Source organism: Limtongia smithiae (genome assembly GCF_038497785.1).
Source record: "Limtongia smithiae strain NRRL Y-17922 unplaced genomic scaffold V1518scaffold_7, whole genome shotgun sequence".
In the NCBI taxonomy this organism is placed as follows: Eukaryota; Fungi; Ascomycota; class Lipomycetes; order Lipomycetales; family Lipomycetaceae; genus Limtongia; species Limtongia smithiae.
Genome location: NW_027117628.1, coordinates 548,431 through 567,500, shown reverse-complemented (window position 1 = coordinate 567,500; position 19,070 = coordinate 548,431). Strand labels below are relative to the sequence as shown.

At 49.3% G+C, this 19,070-nt stretch overlaps 7 protein-coding genes across 7 annotated transcripts in view; 4 read left to right on the top strand and 3 right to left on the bottom strand.

The window, feature by feature from the left end:
• Positions 1-1,706, bottom strand: part of V1518DRAFT_427906 (P-loop containing nucleoside triphosphate hydrolase protein) — a gene marked incomplete at both ends in the record, with an annotated part of 4,149 nt that extends 2,443 nt beyond the window's left edge. Inside the window, 2 exons of the mRNA XM_066906065.1 lie at positions 1-649; positions 717-1,706. The exon at positions 1-649 is cut by the window's left edge and continues 587 nt beyond it. Of these exons, the coding sequence (XP_066759156.1) occupies positions 1-649; positions 717-1,706 (1,639 nt within the window). The remainder of the gene's footprint in view (positions 650-716) is intronic.
• Positions 1,707-3,267: 1,561 nt separating this feature from the next.
• On the top strand, positions 3,268-4,048 carry V1518DRAFT_418124 (60S ribosomal protein eL39). The gene is made up of 3 exons (XM_066904469.1): positions 3,268-3,329; positions 3,423-3,523; positions 3,590-4,048. The coding sequence occupies exons 1-3, from the start codon at positions 3,324-3,326 to the stop codon at positions 3,636-3,638; spliced, it is 156 nt and encodes a 51-aa protein (XP_066759155.1). The 5' UTR covers positions 3,268-3,323; the 3' UTR covers positions 3,639-4,048.
• Positions 4,049-4,084: 36 nt separating this feature from the next.
• V1518DRAFT_418121 (chaperonin Cpn60/TCP-1 family) lies at positions 4,085-6,035 on the top strand. The gene is made up of 3 exons (XM_066904468.1): positions 4,085-4,207; positions 4,275-4,326; positions 4,400-6,035. The coding sequence occupies exons 1-3, from the start codon at positions 4,205-4,207 to the stop codon at positions 5,923-5,925; spliced, it is 1,581 nt and encodes a 526-aa protein (XP_066759154.1). The 5' UTR covers positions 4,085-4,204; the 3' UTR covers positions 5,926-6,035.
• Positions 6,036-6,114: 79 nt separating this feature from the next.
• V1518DRAFT_418118 (uncharacterized protein) lies at positions 6,115-9,771 on the top strand. The gene is made up of 5 exons (XM_066904467.1): positions 6,115-6,287; positions 6,339-6,430; positions 6,490-6,881; positions 6,942-7,104; positions 7,312-9,771. The coding sequence occupies exons 1-5, from the start codon at positions 6,247-6,249 to the stop codon at positions 9,531-9,533; spliced, it is 2,910 nt and encodes a 969-aa protein (XP_066759153.1). The 5' UTR covers positions 6,115-6,246; the 3' UTR covers positions 9,534-9,771.
• On the bottom strand, positions 9,556-11,899 carry V1518DRAFT_418116 (uncharacterized protein). Its single transcript, XM_066904466.1, has 2 exons — positions 9,955-11,899; positions 9,556-9,899 (listed from the first exon to the last, which is right to left on the bottom strand). Exons 1-2 carry the CDS (start codon positions 11,598-11,600, stop codon positions 9,776-9,778), a joined length of 1,770 nt encoding a protein of 589 aa, XP_066759152.1. The 5' UTR covers positions 11,601-11,899; the 3' UTR covers positions 9,556-9,775.
• On the top strand, positions 11,700-13,778 carry V1518DRAFT_418112 (uncharacterized protein). Its single transcript, XM_066904465.1, has 7 exons — positions 11,700-12,194; positions 12,263-12,320; positions 12,382-12,553; positions 12,611-12,757; positions 12,825-12,934; positions 12,987-13,207; positions 13,264-13,778. Exons 1-7 carry the CDS (start codon positions 12,161-12,163, stop codon positions 13,563-13,565), a joined length of 1,044 nt encoding a protein of 347 aa, XP_066759151.1. The 5' UTR covers positions 11,700-12,160; the 3' UTR covers positions 13,566-13,778.
• V1518DRAFT_433785 (P-loop containing nucleoside triphosphate hydrolase protein) lies at positions 13,634-18,994 on the bottom strand. The gene is made up of 4 exons (XM_066906234.1): positions 18,775-18,994; positions 18,474-18,582; positions 18,282-18,414; positions 13,634-18,215 (listed from the first exon to the last, which is right to left on the bottom strand). The coding sequence occupies exons 1-4, from the start codon at positions 18,798-18,800 to the stop codon at positions 13,789-13,791; spliced, it is 4,695 nt and encodes a 1,564-aa protein (XP_066759150.1). The 5' UTR covers positions 18,801-18,994; the 3' UTR covers positions 13,634-13,788.
• Positions 18,995-19,070: the final 76 nt, after the last annotated feature.

Below are 19,070 nucleotides of genomic sequence, written 5' to 3'. Positions count from 1 at the left end.
CCGCGACAACCAGTTCGCGCTTTTTCTCGTCATCTGCAGATTCGAATTCTGTGCCAATCAGACCATGAACGACATTCTCATACACTGAGCAAGCGAATAAAGTAGGTTCCTGAGAAACAAGAGATATATTCTGACGTAACCAACGGGTGTTTAGCTTTGTAACGTCATGGCCATCAAGAGTCAAAAGACCAGAGATGGGGGCATAAAAACGTTCGACAAGGCCGATGATAGTTGATTTTCCTGAGCCACTGGATCCAACAAGGGCAACAGTCTTGCCAGCAGGGATTTTGAGGTTCATGTCTTCCAAAATGGTAACATCTGGTCGGGACGGATAAATAAATTTGACGGACTTGAGCTCGATGTCGCCTTTGATATTGCTGAGTATTTCGCCTTCTTCCGATGCAGAATCAATGACAGGAACTCTGTCAATAGTCGAGTAGATCTTGGCTGCTGCCGTTAAAGCGCTGGCGATGCTGCGAGCATGAGGAGCCATTTGACCAAGCTGGAATGCACCAATGAGTAACGACATAAGGACTGAAACAATGGAGCTCAAGCCAACAGTATTGGACACAACAAAGCGAGAACCTTGCCAGAACGCAAGAGCATAATCACAGAAGACGTAAAACCACAGCGTGCCGATCATAATTCCCTATAACCGTTAGCTCAAGGTGCGACAGAAGCGAGAATGAAAAAGTATATGATAATGAACAGCATACCAGCGTACGACCTTGTCTGAAGGCCCATACTCGAGTGATCACGAGGTACTTGTCGTACTCATGGGCTAAGCGCTCTTGAATACCAAATGCCTGGACGTTGCGAATGCTAGAAAAAACTTCTTCGGCTAACGATCCACCAACCGAGTAGCCCTCGAGAGACAACGTACCATACTTGGCCATAAATTTTGATAAAAAGCCCATGGTACCAACGATGGCAACAACGACCGACATCAAAATGAAAGTGAGCTTCCATGACTTGATGAAGCCAACAACGAAAGCAGCGATAAATGTGGATATCCCGCTAACGATTAAAGAAACCTTCTGCGATATACCCTCCTGAATAAGGTTCGTATCACCAGTGATTCGAGACGTGACTTCTCCCGATCCAAGCTTGTCAAAAAATGCCACATTCTGTCGAAGGACAGCCTCCAGGTAGTGCGCGCGCAAGCGAGCCGTTAATGCTTCTCCACGATCAATGAAGACGCCAGTGGCAATGACAGAAAAAACCACTTCACCGATGCCTAGATACACGATATATGACGCGAATCTGTCAATGTCGTGTTGGAAAGTGTCGCTCGAGCCATTGTAAACAAAATAGTTGGTGAACGTTTGGGTGAGCGAGCCGAAGATGATAGTCATACACGGGAACAGTGCGCCGGAGACAATAGCAGCAAACACTCCGACGAGCAGCAGTGCAACATCGGCCTTAGTCGCATAGCGGTACAAGCGAAAAAATGTTACTTTCGCAGTAGGTATGTCTATCTGAGCGTGCAAAACTGCAGCTTCCTCAGGGGGGAGGTGAGCGAAATGGTCGATTTTGGTAACCTCATCCTTAGGAAGATTATTGGACGACGATGGCGGCGACGTTGCCTCCTCAGCCTTGTCGGCGAGCGAGCTGCTACCGCTGTCGGTGGCGGGATCAGCGACGTGCTTCTCTTCGTACGTGGACGACGGTGTGACGATTGCTTTGCTCATCGGAGCTTTGCTCATCGGAGCTGAATGGCGTATATAACGTAAACCTGTGGTCTTCTGCGCAAAGAGGGGACAATGTTAGCCAGACAACGATAGACAGCACAAGATAGACGCACTCGCAGTTCACGGGGCAATTAGTTCCTGTGTGGTAGTATCCACAGAAGCAGGCGTGAAGCGACAACGGCGGCGATGCTGATGGCAATTGAACTGAGGGTGGCAGAGATAAAATATGTAGAAGGCCAGGGTGGAGATAGATAAGTCGCGGACGTGAGACTAGTTTGCCCGAACGCCGCACAAGTATCGACGTCACGGCCATCGCTGCCAACTAAGGTTTGATGTAAATGCGAAAGGCGGAATTGGACACAAACAAGATAGAGAGCAGCAGCCGCACGGTTAAGGTTTCGATATCCTTCGGTTTTCGCATTTGTCCTTTCTCCGTGCGCTCAACCGCGCAACTTTTGCGAACTCTACGCAAGGCCCGCCGCTGGCGAGGTACGGCCAGACCTGCGCGGCGGATGCTGACAAGGCGCCACGACGCGAAGTCCCGACCCCGCGTGCTCAGCATGTTTCGTGATGCGGTGGGGTTGTGGACTTGAGCCCCTGCTGCCCGCGTCTGCGAGCGAGCTCCAGTTCTTCGCGCTCTTTGAACGCTGTCTGTCGCAATCTGAATGCTGACGGCAGCTGACTGGGTTAGCGTTGACTGCTGGGCAGTGGCCACGGACCGGTGGGCAGCGTTGCCACAAGCAGCGCAGCCAGGGTGCGGGCTTGTGTTGCTGACTTTCCGAGTGCGAACTGCGCACGGCGCTCTTGTTGTGCTGACATACGCTCTCGGACAGAGTTTAGTGTCACGCCCTCGGGCCAAATTACTTGACTCAAGCTCGATCGAATATGACTCTGACTGTCGACAGGCGTCACAAAGCTGCACACTATGTGCCCAGAAGCAATCGCCTTTGCTCTTGAGCACCTTGTCACTAAGCCTATCATCTTACAAAGGCGCAATTGTTTTGCGCAGCGGCTGAAAGACCAGCGAGTGGTGTTCAGCAGTGCTGCGGTGACATGTCGCATCTAGAGTTCGTATTGTATGAATCTGTTTACACTTAGCGCACAGTAGGGGCATCGCATGGCGACCCCTGGCCATTGTATTCGGCTGCCAAGTCCACCGTCGACAGTCAGAGAGAAGCCCCAGCTGAGCAAGCTGTCGGCTGTCGCCGCGGGTTTTTGAACGGCCGTCCGCCCCAATTGTCAGAAGATGGGTGGCTAAAATATAGTACCGCGGATCGCAATTCAGAATAAAGTGTAGTTTGCTCGCAAGTGTCGAATGAACCAGGAGAAGAGTTGACGGTTGACGGTCGGCGGCATTCAAAGACTGCAAGGACAAACGTGACTTACGCAGGCGGAGCGCTGTGAATACTGCGGGTCTTGTAGAAACCGGCGTGGGGCCGTGCTAGCGCGATACGCGGCCTTAGGGTTTCCCAAATATGGATTTAGGGCTAAACGCAGTCACGCGCGCTTCAGTACCACGCCCCGGCTTGCCACAGTCCAGCCGCAGCGAGACTAGTTGTTCCCGCTGCTTGAACTCTCCCAACTCGACCCGTAGCGCTCTACCCCCCCGCATCGCTCGACTCTCCGAACATCATGCCGGTATGAATTCATTATCGCTTTTATAAGTGATGTTACTGCTGCAATAATGATCTATTGCACATTCGACGTTCCTGCGACTAACGCTGTATGCAGAGCCAGAAATCCTTCCGAACGAAAGTCAAGCTTGCGAAGGCGCAGAAGCAGGACTCACGCGTGCCCCAGTGGTTCCGCCTGAAGACTGGTAACACCATCAGGTAGGTGCTTTATACATTATAGATGTTTCGACTCGGTTCTGTACGGTGCTGACAGTATGACCGTAGATATAACACGAAGAGGAGACACTGGAAGCGACAGAAACTCAACATTTAAATTTGTCTGAGCAGATATTTGTTGTGGAATCGGCTTTTTTTGTTGCCAGAGACTAATCGTAATTATGTCACTCGTGTACAAAAGAAATTGCGCTGGGTCTGCAATATAACTGCAATTCTGTCAATGTACAATAAATCTTTACACAGAGAGGCTTTATTGCTTGATCTACAGGCTTTGATGAGCTGGATGGACCTTGAACATGTTGCCCCCAATCTGTATTCAAGGATATACGCACTAGTTTCTTTGGTTTGTACGTGTCTTGATCGATCACTGTTCATACGTTACGTAAGATCAGACGGGCCAGTCCCTGTTAAGAATATGGCATGCTACCACGTCGCAGTTTAGCAATTTGCGTTTTAACAAACTCCAGTAATCATATTAGAGTATTTGTTGTGTAGAGAATGAAGCACAAGTTTTTGCAAACCTGTGCTTGTCGTTTCGAGAACGTGAGACGAAGTTACCCGGAGAAACTTGGGCACTGCATCGAACCTCTGCGTTTTCTGTCGCGTCTGTAGTTCTAGATCCCATATACTTGCCTTCAAATCGCGTGCGCATCTCTTGCAAAGATGGTGAGTGCGTTTTGATTATTTCAATATGCCTTGTTTTGTACTTGCTGTGATACTAATTTCTGTTTAGTCTGTTCAAATTTTCGGGGATCAAGTGACCGAAGAGCGCGCCGAGAATGCGCGTAAGTCATCCACACGTCTACAGCGACTTTTGATCTTTTGAACTGTAACATGCTGATCGTTTATACTTAACAGGTCTATCTGCTTTTGTTGGCGCTATTGCTGTCGGTGATCTTGTGAAAACAACGCTTGGTCCGAAAGGCATGGACAAATTGCTACAATCCGCTTCTACAGGAGAGGTTCTTGTTACAAACGATGGCGCGACTATCCTCAAATCCATTGCATTAGATAATGCGGCCGCAAAAGTCTTGGTCAATATTTCCAAAGTTCAAGATGATGAAATTGGCGACGGCACCACTTCCGTCACAGTTCTTGCCGCCGAACTTCTCCGTGAAGCCGAGAAGCTTGTCGACCGAAAGATTCATCCTCAGACGATCATCGAAGGCTACAGAATCGCGTCCGCAGCTGCTCTTGCAGCTCTTGAAAAAGCTGCAGTGGATAACGGCAAGAATCCGGAAAACTTTCGCAAAGACTTGTTGGCTATTGCTAAAACTACTTTGAGCTCCAAAATCTTGAGTCAGGACAAAGATCACTTCGCTGAACTTTCCGTGGACGCTGTTCTTCGCTTGAAGGGGTCAACCAACTTGGACCATATTCAAATTATCAAGAAGTCTGGCGGTCGTCTCGTCGATTCCTACTTGGACGAAGGCTTCATTTTGGACAAGAAGATCGGAGTAAATCAGCCAAAGAGGTTAGAGAACGCCAAGATTCTAATCGCAAACACTCCAATGGATACAGACAAAGTGAAAATTTTTGGCGCTCGGGTAAAAGTCGAAGGTACCAGTAAGCTTGCTGAACTCGAACGGGCAGAGAAGGAGAAAATGAGAGCAAAAGTTGATAAGATCAAAGCTCATGGTATCAACTGCTTTGTTAACCGACAGCTTATTTACAACTGGCCGGAACAGCTCTTTGCGGATGCTGGGATCGTTTCTATCGAGCATGCCGATTTCGACGGCATTGAGCGACTTGCACTTGTCACCGGAGGCGAAATTGCGTCTACATTTGATCATCCGGAGTTGGTCAAACTTGGACATTGCGACCTCATCGAAGAAATTATGATTGGCGAGGATACTCTACTAAAGTTTTCTGGTGTTGCTGCAGGAGAGGCGTGCACTATCGTTCTGCGTGGTGCCACTGAGCAGCTGCTTGACGAGGCAGATAGATCCCTGCATGACGCTTTGTCGGTGCTGTCCCAAACGGTTGTTGAAACGCGAACTGTTCTTGGCGGCGGCTGCTCAGAAATGATTATGTCCAAAGCTGTTGAGAATGCAGCACAGAACGAGGACGGCAAGCGAGCATTGGCGATTGAGGCCTTTGGCCGTGCTTTAAGACAGCTGCCTACGATTCTGGTGGATAACGCGGGTCTTGACTCAAGCGAGCTAATCGCAAAGCTGCGATCGGCTATTTACAATGGAATGACTACTTCTGGTCTGGACCTAGATAACGGACGGATTATCGATATGCGAGAGGCCGGTGTTGTCGAGAGCTATAAGTTGAAGAGGGCTGTTGTCTCAAGCGCGTCCGAGGCTGCAGAGCTGCTGCTTCGTGTTGACAACATTATTAGAGCTAAACCAAGAACCGCTGATCGGAGAGGATACTGACGGGCCAAATAGTTAAAGTTTCGTAAATATTATTGTGCATAATTCTGTCTAGCTAGACCTAATCTAGTCCGCAAAGTTCTCGCGAAGTGCTTCAATGGACTACCCATTTTACAAGTTCCGGCCAGCGTCGCCCTAACCCACTATGCACAAACCCCTCTCTGATTACGTCGCTGCGCTTACACGTTGTGTGCCAGGTGACACGCCAGATATATAGGTGACGCTTGTCGCAGATTAAGATACTTCCTTGATTTTTACTTCGCCGCTGTATGATACACCATATCTCGCTTTGCAATACGATAGCGACTGCATGGCAAGGTTACCATGACGCCCCTTGATACTGGTCGCACCGAAATCGCGCTGGCGTATGTTTCCCTTTTGATGCTGCGGCGGCGAATTTCTAACAAGGGAGACAGGATACCTGAACGACTCAAATGTTCGATATGCAAGGAACTAGCAAGGAATCCCGGAAAGCTTTCTTGCTGCGAGGCCATCATTTGCGGTTCATGTGTGTGACCTTCGAACTGTTATTACATGCTGAGGTGGTTGAAAACTAACACTGATTAGGTCGTGCAGACCTGCCCACCACATGTCCAAAGTGTGGACACTCCCCATTGACACCTAGTGACGTTTCCGATAATTTGTCCTTGCGAACGACTATATCGGTGTTTCTCAAACACGCTGAAAAGCGCGCCCGAGATGCGCAGCTACAAGATGCCAAGAAGCAGAACGAGCCGCAACTACAACCGGAATCTACGAGCGTTGCGATAGCACCTTCTGTCCTACCGGCTAGGGAAGACATTGAATCGGTTGCAGCTGTCGTATCCTCTATCATCAATACAGAAAGCGGCACCCAGCCTAGCAATATCCAAGATGAAAATCAGCATTTCGGAATATCAGCACCCTCGATTAAGACATCCTCACCTTCGAAGTCTAATTTTACAGCAGTCGTGTACAATGTATGTTCTTCTACTGTGGGTGATGTCATCACGGCAGTTACTGACCATTAATGTTGGCAGATGAATGATGCGGCGAATTCTGGCGAGATCAGACGCCCAGACGAGCAAGATTTGATGGCAAGCGGTAATACGATGGGCCCCGAGCCTATTATGAACAGAGGCTATGGGGGTTATGGGCTGGGAATGCAAGGATCAGGCTGGATGATGTCTTCTGGTAACAACGGTATGATCAAAAATTGCTGCAGGTGTTCTGATTTTGCTTTCATTTCTATTTGTGCTACGGCAATATCAAGTACAGTGTTTGCATTTCCATGTTACTGCTCTCAGCCTTCCTGCTTGTTTTGTTCGTGTCATAAATGTGGCTCCCGAGCACCATGCATATTTCACTTCCTTATGTCCAGAGCTTGTCTAATTACTTACTTTATAAAAGGTTTTCCTATGAATCAAGCGCTCCCCAATGCCGGTAATTACGGATACTGGAACCAGAATCAGCGACAGCAAGAGCACACTTGGAACGATCGATATGTAGGTTATGGCGCGCACGAGAGTGTGCTGCCGAATACCGACTATTACTACCACGGGCAGGAGCAACAATATTACATGAACTACAACGAAGCTTCTCGCAATAATGCTGCGTATTACGCCAACGGTGCCAACGGTGGTAGCAGAGATGGATATAACTACGACTATTTAAAGTATCAGAACGGCAACCTTAATAGCAATCTTCATAGTATTAACTATCGGCATCGAGATCTCGGAACAAGTGCTGCTATTGTTGTTGCTGGTACGACTGATAATGACTTATCTGCTGGCAGAGATGATGTGCGTGCATCTGGACAGCCCTTCAATAATAGTTCAGGGACTTCGAATCTTGAAATTGGGGCGACTGCCAGCAGAAGCGAAATACAAAGATCAACAACTGGCAAAGTTTTGGAGACACAGCGCTCTAGAGGAGCCATGGCGCCGTTGAATGCTCCTACCGCTCCACGAAGTATACGTGAGCGACTGGCGAAAGAACACATCAGTAATGGACACACACCAATACAAGGAGCTTACTCTCAGAATGTGGCTGATCAACATGCGGTTCCTGGACATGACGGTACATGGAATGGACGGGACCAGTCACGACACCAAATGCAATGGCAGGGTCGTACTCAGCGATATGGTGATAGCTCAGAATGCATAGTCAACAACCAGAGCCAAATACTGGAAGGCAATCACGAGTCGCGACCTACGAAGTCCTCACACACGACTGTAATCAACAAGTCGTCTCCCGAGTTGGACTCAACATCTGAACTCCCCAATCAATTTCATGACGAGCAGAACCAGAGCGTGAAATTAAAAGATGAGCCGGATCGTCATTCAACAATTAATAATATAAAGAGTGTTGAGTCGTCGACTCAGCAATCGAATGTTGGAATGCCAACAAGTGTCGATAAACAATCACTAGCTTCTATCGACGAACATTTACAATTTCCGGAAGCCAGGACGGTGGTACAATCCGAAGCGCATATCTCCAAACTCCCCAACAGTTTTCCATCTTTGCAGCCTCCGAGGATATTTAAAAGACAACCGTCTAATGACTTCGGAATCGACTTAGGTCTGGACGCAGATATAGATGACATGGATGACGATGGCTTTCCGGGAGACTGTAAACCGAAGCCCAAGCTTACAGAGTCGTCACTGCGGCAGCAGCATCTGGAGCACTCTTCCGTCACAACTGCTTCCAGAGTAGCTGCTATTCCTGAGGTGTCGCAGAGGGAAGGTTTCTCGAACTCTGGGAAAAGAGAGACGGCGACGCAAGATTTGGTCCACAAGCAAAATCCACGCTCTGGCTCTCAGGAGAGCAGCAGCGCGCGTGAGCAAGTAAATGATCTTGGGTATGACAGAGGAGCTACCTATTCAACGTCTGCTGATCCTGTTTTTCGCGAGCCCGATCATCGACGCAGCAACGACTTACGACGTGAAAGTGACGATCATAAGACTGAGAGGAACGAGCGGGATAAACTTGACGGAAACAATACTTCATTTGATAGTCCTGGAAACGATTTCAGCGCGAAAGATTCTCATGATTCCAAAAGCAGAATGTTGACCGACGCAGTCAGAGACAGCCATGCAAGCCAGACGCGCCAAGAGGTTGATGCCAGATCGAACCGCGACCGCGATCGTGATCGTCCTCGTAAACGCCCACGAGGAGGTCAGCGCGAGCGGGAACGAGAACGAGAACGAGAGCGTGCGAGAGAGCGCGAGAGAGAGCGCGAGAGAGAGCGGCATCGTGACCGTCAGAAGGAGATCGAGCGTCAGAAGGAGATCGACAGGCAAAGAGAAGCCGATCGGCAGCGTGAAGCAGACCGTCAACGTGAAGCTGAAGGCCAGCGCGACCGCGAACGGGAACGGGAACGAGATCGTCAGCGTGAACGTGAACACGACCGCGACCGCACTCGTGGTCGAGACCGAGATCGCGAACGAGGCAGTGGTGATTCAAGAAGTTCTACAGCACCTACAGTAGTGAGCAGCGCCGTGAACGATTTCAGCAAACGGCTGAAGTTACAAGGTGCTGGCAACATGGGAAACGATGACGCTGGGTCGAGCGGAGGAATAATTAGTAGCGGCAAACCCCGGCGCACAGGTCGAAAACGGCACGGCCGGTAATGTAACGATTCATGACATGTGTGTACGATATTACTCTTTGACTCAGCCAGCAATATGCTATCAGATTCAAGAATACTGTGTATTGCGTTGACGAACGCTATAGGCTTGATTGATGTAATGTAAATATAAATTGAGGACATGTGGCTGGCTTTAGCTTGCTATGACAGAAAAGAACGCCTATGCGCAGTATAATGTCAAGAAGTTTGTGTTACATTTCAATACATTCACTTCTGCATGTCTTGTTACCGGAACTGCATAACAGGAAACGAGCGTACGCCTATGAAACCATTGACCTGAATGCTCTGAATATCGATATTCCGAGCAGGATCTGTACTGTAAAATTTGATATATACGTATCGCGCGGATCTAGATGGCATTAGCAAAGACAAGATAGGGAGTAGATATCTGGACTCAAACTTACAAAGGAGAATCAAATGTGATGGTGCAGTTGAGCTTCGTATCTGGAATTTTGAAATTGGCTACAGGCTCAAGAACCAAAGAATCCGTATGCGGTAGAGACGTAATTGGAGCAGTTTCTGTTCCGTGATCCGCGTCCTTCGACTCGCTCGACGTGTCTGGTAATGACGACTGCGATTCAGCAGCGATGGAGCCAGCGATGCGGGCGGTATTTGTTATGGCAGGAGCAGATGACACAGTAGGAATGGGATTAGTAATCCATGGCTGTCTTGGCAGTGTTAAGTCATTGACACCCAGATCAGAATAGCTGGAAGGTGGATCCGGTGGTAAAGGTACAATATTATCGGTGTTGATTATCCTTTCTTCTCTGTGTAATCGCAAATTTTGGCTCGTGTTAGAGTCTGCGGGTGGCATGTAGGCGTAGGAATGTAATGGTTGACGACGACCAAACAGATGAGTGCTCAAGTTTGAACCGCTGGACTCGGTCGGGCGTGGAGGCACCATTGATGCAAGGTGGTGGTTTGTTGTGTCATGCAAGTTTGTAGTCGAGCCGCCGTTGGCAGATGTAAGCTGTGCATATAGAGTCGGTCGCGAGCGATATCGACGTCCGACGCCGCCGCTGTAAATGTTAGTTGTGTGGCGACTGCCGTCGTATATCTGCTCATCATTATCATAATTCTCGTCGTCCTCGTCGTCCTCATCGTCCTCATCGTCCTCATCATCAAGGGGTGGGTCCTGAGTAGCAGCTGAGCCATCTACGTCATCACTATAAACCTCGATCTCGTATTCATCATCTTCATCGGTCATATTGAAACTGTTCGAGGAGTTGTTGTCGCTGTGACCAACATAGGGATAACTGGTTCTATCGATCCCGGTATTCAAAAACCGATAATCCCCTGAGAGAGTAGGTGAGCGGCCTCGATGTAGTCCCAGCGGAGGAAGAGGCAGGCGAGAGGAGTAGTATGAACTTGGTCGGTATAGTGGAGTAGCGGAGTAAATGTCGTTTGGTTGCCTTGTAGAAGCCATGGCGATTTGCTGGTCGTGATACTTTGTCCGCAGGAGTAGGTCATCTTTGCTCATGGATACAAATACAAGTCCTTGCTGTACCGGACAGGTGAAACCTCTATTGGGCGCCTTGATTGTGATTGAATGTAACGCGAACGGTCGATTGCTTTCGTGCCGGAGAATCATATTGCACTTTGATTTCTGAGTGCAGTATACCGAAGAGTCGGACATCAGTGCGTTATAGGGTAGATAGTCGTCTGAATGCCAGCCTCCATCGCAGTACCCGAGTGTCATCTGGAGCTGCTCGGGCCTCTCTGCCGGAGAGCGCGGCACAGTCGCGTCCTCATCACACCGCCGTCTCTTAGATGCCGATGTGGAGTATACTGTACTTGCATGGGGATATCGCCTTCGGATAGATGCCGTGCGGTGAAGGCCAGAAGTACTGCGGGTTCTACGGTAGCGGCCGCCGATGCCGCCACCGGAGGTGTTGGGCGTAGTGGACGAGGTCTCGGCGCCGGCAGCGGGGGACGGGTTCCGGTGCAGCAGGCGGCGAAGCCTGTCGATGGTGTTCTGCGCCGAGGCCGGACTGCGGTACGACTCGCGGACGGCAGAAACGGGGGCGGGAGAGGGACCGAGCGGGTACATTATTGTGCGCTGTGGAGGAAAGCGTCAGACCGTAGGATGACGCTGGGGATATCTAGTATAGTAACGATGGCGCGAACGAAACTCCCGTGCCGGCGTGTACGCAGAACGTGCTCATAGCTCCGCGTCTTCTGACCGCGTCGCGATTGCCAGCAGTGTTCGCGCAGCGGTTACGGCTGCAAACTTTGGTTAGCTGGAGAGCTGTTGTGGGACCTAGTAGTGCAGAATATCTGTGTTGCGGGTATGCGCAGTGGCGATAAGCCACGGTGCAATATTCGCGGCGCTTGATGTACAAGCGCAACGCTTACAGCTCTGTCCACCGGGCGCCAGTCCGTTGCTCCTACAAAATATCCAAACACCATTTTTGCTTGTGTGACTAGCTGATTGCCAGATGAGTATAGCAGAATCGGTATCATACTCGTCTAGTAGTAGTAGTCGTTGAGTTGCAAACTTCGTACACGACAGTCGCGGTTTTGCGGAACCTCCATCAAAATCCACGTCGCGGCGGATCTCGCACTTCAACGACGCGCCCGTTCGTGACATTCGACCCGATCACGATCAATATGGCTTCAAATAACGCGGTCCAAATATCTGCAGGTGCGAAAACATATATACTCTTCTTAGTTGTCAATTCTGACGCCGGTAGCTAACGAACGAGCTTGCAGATGAGATTGCCCTCTATGATCGCCAGATCCGACTCTGGGGTATCGAGGCCCAGGAACGGTACTTTCTGCCCATGGCACCTCATAATCTCATGATATGCGAGTACTAACATGTATGAAAGGATGCGAGCAGCACGTGTGTTGCTTGTTTCATGTCGGGCGCTGTCCAACGAAGTCGCAAAGAATCTTGTTCTTGCAGGCATCGGCGCTCTAACAATCATCGACCACGCGATTGTTTCCTCAGAGGATCTTGGCGCGCAATTTTTCATTGAAGAGTCAGATATTGGGAAAAATGTATGTGCGTTTCCTCGGTCTCTTCGCCGGCTCCAATGACTAACCTAAAGTATGCAGAGAGCTGAGGCATCACTAGAACGTATTCGGCTACTCAATCCTAGAGTTAATGTCACTGCAGATCCTGACGATATATCAACTAAACATGCCGACTTTTTTGGAAACTTTGACGTTGTTGTTGCGGTGGATGTTCAGCTGAAAAATCTGGTATTTATCCTTGCGATCTATAACGAGCACTACCGAGGCCTTCACTGACACAGCGGTTGATCCGCAGCTGGATATAAATGCCAAATGCAGGATACACTCGACACCTTTTTATGCTGCCGGTGATATCGGCTTATACGGATTTATATTCGTCGATCTCATCATACACACTTACACAATGTATGTCATTGTCAGTTACCTACATGAGTTGGGACAAGCTAACTCGCCGCAGCCAGCGAGACCGGTCAAACATCGCGACCAAGATCGGACCAGAGACAGAAACGCGTACCGTCGTCGACGTCACATGGAAGCGCGAAGGTCCGAAGATCACAGAAACGGTTACCAAAACAGAGTCTTACAAGTCTCTCAAAGAGTCAATGGCGTCTAAGGCGCTGTCGAAATTACGCCCACGTCAGCAGCTCAAGGTCTCTCCCGTTCTGGCAGCCACGTTTGGTACGTAACACTGATGTTCTGTCCACCTCCTTAGACGCGCATACTAAAACTCTCAGCTATGTGGAACTATCTCTCTCAGAACCAGGACAAACCACGAACTATTGAAGAATTTGCTGCGTTCCAGGAGTTTGTTTTGCAGGCTACGCGCGACCTTGAGCTACCTGCCAGTATGATCACTCGCGAATTCTGCGTCTCGTTTGCCGCCAGCATCGGCACAGAGCTCTCTCCCGTGGCTGCAGTCTTGGGTGGTGTGTTAGCTCAAGATATTTTAAACTTTCTGGCCCGTAAGGAGCAGCCGATACAAAACTGGGTCGTATTCGACGGCGCTGCCACAACTGCGCCGATATACGCTCTATAGATGGATACCGCAAGTTTCCTTATCATATCGTGTAGTTCGTTTAATAGAGCGCTCACTCCAGACTTGCTTTCAACTTCCTCAGCATCATATTTATTGTTGGTCATCGCGCTATCAAAAACTCATCAACCCGTCCCAGTTTCTCAACACGTATCTTCATTATCTTACTTTCTAAATGTACAGTACATCAATGTCGTCAAACTATATAAAACTCACTCTGCTCTCTTTACCCCTTAATATTCCGGCTTGTCAACTCTGCCAGTCTCTTGAGCGTTGGAACCTGCAGCCAAGCCGGCATGTACGTCTCCAGAACTGTCAAGTTCCTAGGCGCCGCTATCTCGTACGGCCCACTGTCGTCAAGTGGTACAGATTCCAGCATAAGAGGATCTTGCTCTTTCGTCAGTGTCCGTTTGGCAATTTCTCGCAAAATCTCGGAGCTGATCGGCATCTCATAATCGGCAACTTGATACTGGCTGATAAGCTTGTGAATCTGCGCCGGACTCAACGTCCAACAGATATCGTAGATAATATCGATATCGCTTAGCGTCGCCTTCTTCAGTTGAAGAAGCTTCGTAGCCTGCATTAGGTGCTCAAGCTTCAACGGACCTTCGGGCACGCCGTTACTCTTGCACCACTCCTCAATTCGCGTGATGTTGTAGCTGATTTGCAATCCGCGCTTCCAAGAGAGGAAATTTCGTCGCTGTAGCAACTCGTTAAACGCTGTCACTCCAACGAGTCGTAACAGCTCCATAACAACCTGTCTGACCACCTCTGGCTCAAGATAAAATACTTTCATCGCCTTTTGGACGCGATTCAGGAAGTTCAACAAATCGTCCATTTTAAACGCTGGCGCGGCCGTCGTACCGAGGACTTTGTTGAAAAATCGATTGCCTTCGGTTGTGATAAATCCGGGTAGCGACTGCGATTCAATAACTGCAGGAATGATCATTTTCGACAGGCTCCGCTTCAAGCGCTTCATCCATGTGTGATAGATGTTGAACTCGAGATTCTCCAAGTCATGCTTCACCAGACCAACCAGGTGCTCATACTCCTGGAACTCCAGCTCGCCCATGTTCGTGTTCTGCACATTCTCGATGATACTCAGCTCAGCCAGACAAACAAACGACAACATCTCGTGAACATTAGAAAGCCAGAACATTCCCGGCATGATAATATCGTCGCCCTGGTACGACATCACGCGATCTTGGATAGTCTGCATGACACCAGCAAGCAACTGTTCTGACTCCTTCACAAATCCCAGTCTCCACATTTCTGAAGTTACAAGATTGATGATATGCGCCGGGAATAAAACCTCGTTAGCGCTAGCAGGATTCTGTCCAGAAGGCTGTGGAGTCTTCAGCGAGCCAATTAAACCTTCCAAAATCTCGGAATCGATAGCCTCGGCGCGCTCCAATATCTCTTCAATCTCCCTGTCGGCGCTTGTATCCTGCTGATAAAATTCGTCTTTCTGAGCATCTCCGAACGCGGCAAAGTAGCCGGGCGATGTAACTGGAGCCGAAATCATTGAAGCAGGTCGAGGATTGAAATCCTTGGCGACAAGGAGTCCCTTCTCAGAGTCGTTAAAAGAGGTGCTGTTGGTGCTGTGACGCTTAAGTGGCCGGCTCAACTTTGTAGATTGAACGGCGACAAGACCGTTCGGTGCTCCACGTTGACCATCGCCGTTCACCACAATAGTTGTAGCTCGTGTATTCAACCGTTCAATTTCTTCCTTCAATCGTCCGATCTCATCGTTCAGTGTGATCTCCACATCTTCCTTCTCCTTCTTCGATGCAGCAAGAGCTTCTTCCAGCTGCGTAGAGTGCGCGTGAAGTCGTTCAGAAAGCTTGTCCGCCTCTACCTCGTTCGCCTCCAATTTGCTGACTGAGTCAAGATACTTGACCTCCAATTCAGTCAGTTTCCTCTCAAATTCCTGTGCTCTCGCCATATGTGCGTTCGCCGCTTGCGCCTCGACTTCAAGTCTTTGGTTATAGTCCTGCAGAGAACTATGTTTTTCTTGCCACGCAGTTAGCTGACTCGCCATCACATCGATCTGGGCTAAAAGCTTCTTATTCTCTTGAGTACGGGACGCAAGATTTTGTGTCAGCTCCACAACCTTGTTCTCGAGCTTGTAAGAAACTTCCTTGAAATGGTTAATAGAACGCGCTTCAGCCTTGAGCGCAGCGAGTTCCCTCCTGGCACGCCATCTGCGTACGGCATTCTGAGCGATAATGATTTTGCGTCGTTCCTCATTGTAGTTCGTCCGCGCAACATGGCCTCGAAACATTCGCTGTATTGTTAGGGCAGCGTCGCGCTGATGTCTCTCGAGAAGACTCCGCCGTAGAAGATGGCCACGAGTCACGGCCTGCATCAAGACGATGGACTTGCGAGTCTCCAAATACGACTTGCGTGTATTGTAGGAGCGCCAGTACTTCTGGATCGTGGTAGCCGCTATCTCCAGTCGAAGCTTCCTGGCACGGTCACGTGCAAAGTGGCCACGGATAGCTGCTTGGAGCGAGATGGTAGCAGCCCGCGCTTCAAGATATCTCTTGCGGTAGTACTTCATCCTAAGGTTCTTCTGAATCAGAACAGCACACTCATTTAAACGCGCTGATCGTTTGTTCTCCAAGTACGCAAGCATGCCGGCGCGGAAAAAGATCTTCGTCTTGCCGAGTTGGTACCGGTCTGCTTCTTGGATAGTAGAAGACAAAATCGCCATCGCCATGTCTTGAACTGACTTTACCCAATAAGCCGAATTAACAAGCATGTAATATCGGTCAATGAATTCGTCAAACGTCCAGCGAGTCGGAAATCCTTCACAACTAATTCGGATGGTCTCCAAAACACCACAAGCCCGTAGTTGGCTCAGAACCATCGGCCCTTCAAACTTCCATGATTCCTTAGCTTCGTTTGGTTTGATGCATCGAATATAGTGAACGTTCGTGGAGTTGATTGTCCCCATCAGCTCGATTAGAGAACTCTTGAAAATGCCACCGAGTGTTGGCTTTCGATTTGACATGGCACCCCCTCTAGATGGACCCGGTTTGCTAGGAGTAGAAGCTGCCGGTGCCTCCGCCTTGGCAACGTCAATGGATGTCTGCAAAATCGTTTTCAGTAATTCATTTGATGATGAAAGTAGTAGCTCAAGCTGCTCTTCCGGGACAGTATCTCTGTTCTTCTCGATAAAGCCTTCGTTTTCGTATGTGACATCCATAGCGTAATGATGCACCGTGAATGCGGTCTTTCCGAATCTCGGCTTCTTGAAATACTTCTTGTTCTGATCGTTTTCAAAATTGTTATACAACTTTTGAATCCAAGACTCATCGGAACCGGATGGCAAGCGGCTCTCTTCATCAAGAAGGGACAAGATACCGATACGAGCCTCGATCAGATCAATGCACGGCTGGTTATCCGAGAATTCAATGAAATTCCATGCAATTTGTTCTCGCACGTATTCGTCCTGCTCTAGTTTAAAAACGTGCTGATTGAACTCCTGTTGAAGTTTTTCGTTTGCATAGTTGATACAAAACTGCTCGAACGAATTGCGCTGGAAATGCTCGAATCCGTAGATGTCAAGAACGCCAATGAATGATTTCACACTGCTATCCGGAGCGGCGAGAGTTTTGTTCGTAATGGACACTAGCCAATCGAAGATCGCAGAATAGATATACTTTGAGACAGAATCACGAACTACCACGGCCTGTTTGAAATTCAGGCTTGTGATAATCTTCTCGCTTCGCGTGAGAATTTGCTTCTTGGTGATCCACTTTGCGAACAAAAATGGGTCTATCCCCAGGAAATCGCAAACAAGTATAAGCGACGGCTCAGTGGATGATAGATTAGCGTCGTTGCGGCCGGCAGTGATCTCAATGTTGCCGATGTGCAGAAGAGCAGAGAGAATCTTGAACACGGAGAATTGTGTCTCCTCTGTCATCCCAATAGTCGAGAGAGCCGATCTTGTCAGTGCAAACTCTTTAGAGTCGTCGACATTCGGAATCGTGGGGTCGCCACCCTGGTTGAGATACTGGAACTGTTCTACCGGAAGTAGCTTCCAGGCATCACGCTCCTCGTCAGATGCCCCTGCGCACATCTGATAAAAGATATGATAATTTCGCTCAGTCGGGGGCTGGAAAACCAGTCGAGACCGCTCGAGAAGGTAAGTCCGAATCTTTGCACCGATGATGTCAGGGCGACTGTCAAATTGGATTTCAAGGTACTTTCCGAAACGAGAAGAATTGTCATTTCTAGTGGTTTTTGCGTTTCCGAAAGCTTCCATAATAGGATTCGTCGCAAGAATCTGCTCCTCAGTCTTGCTTAAGGATGCCGACTTCAGTTCCATGTACGGCTTGACGGAGTCTTCAACGGTAGCGAAGTATCGCATGATGTACTTTGCGCTGACGGTTTTGCCAGCGCCAGATTCACCGGAGACGACGATTGTCTGGTTTTTGTTCTCGCGGATCATGCATCGGTAAGCATCTTCGGCGACGGCAAACAGATGGGGTTCGAGCTCTCCTCGCCGTTTGCCGGAATATGTCTGGATAATCTCAGGCGAGTAGAGATTGTCAACGCGCTGGAAAGGATTAGTCGCGATAAGAACGATGCCGGAGTATGTGTAGATACTGAGCTGCTGATAGCGCATGCGGATCGCGTGCAAAACTAAATAGGGGGGAACCAGAGAGTAAGTAATGCAACAAGTCCGAAAAAGGGAAAATCATAACATACCCGCAGGCTCATTGAGATATGAAAGATTTGTTAGATCTTCATTGGCTTCGAGGATAGGCGGGTTGCAGAGTGGCGGCAGGTTTGGACTGTTCTGATCTGCGAGGTCTGCGGTTGTGAAAGTAACGACATTTTTCTAAACGATGGCACATGTTCAGTCCGAAGCTGCTTCAACACATTGCAAGTGTGCCATACATTTCCGTTCGCAAGACATAGCTCGAGAGTGACCTTGTCGCCATCGATGGTCTTGGAGGTAACCTCAGCAGCGGTCCATCCCTCAAGGTCGTCCGGCTGCCAGCAACGTCTAATGGAAGAAAGTGACGAGTTAGCACTGAAAGAGGCTCAAAGATAGGCAGATCCTGCTGAAGCACAGTACGAGGCGAAAGACGGCGATTGAGAGGCGGGGAAGTGCAGGAGCCTATCTCACATCTCTCTCTCGGGCTATCCGGCGCGTAGACTAGCCAGCAGGAACTCTGGACGACGGCGGGGAGCATACGTTCCAACATCAAACTGGGAAACCATTGCGGTTACGGAGAAGATCCGTAGAGAGCGGCGTAGATAGAGCCGAGTGGACGCAAGAAGGCGGAAGGTTGAGGGGACGCAGGGAGGTCACTGAACGGGAGGGACGAGGAGTACAGTCGCGCGTCCAAAACGCGGCCGGCGTGTGCCAACGACCAGGGGTGCTCGCCCCTGTGCCGGGGACGATAGCGCGAAGACACAAAGTCCATCTACTTGGCCTTCTCCGCATGAATGTCCCCAGTACACAAGCATATACGCGCAACTATCGCGCAG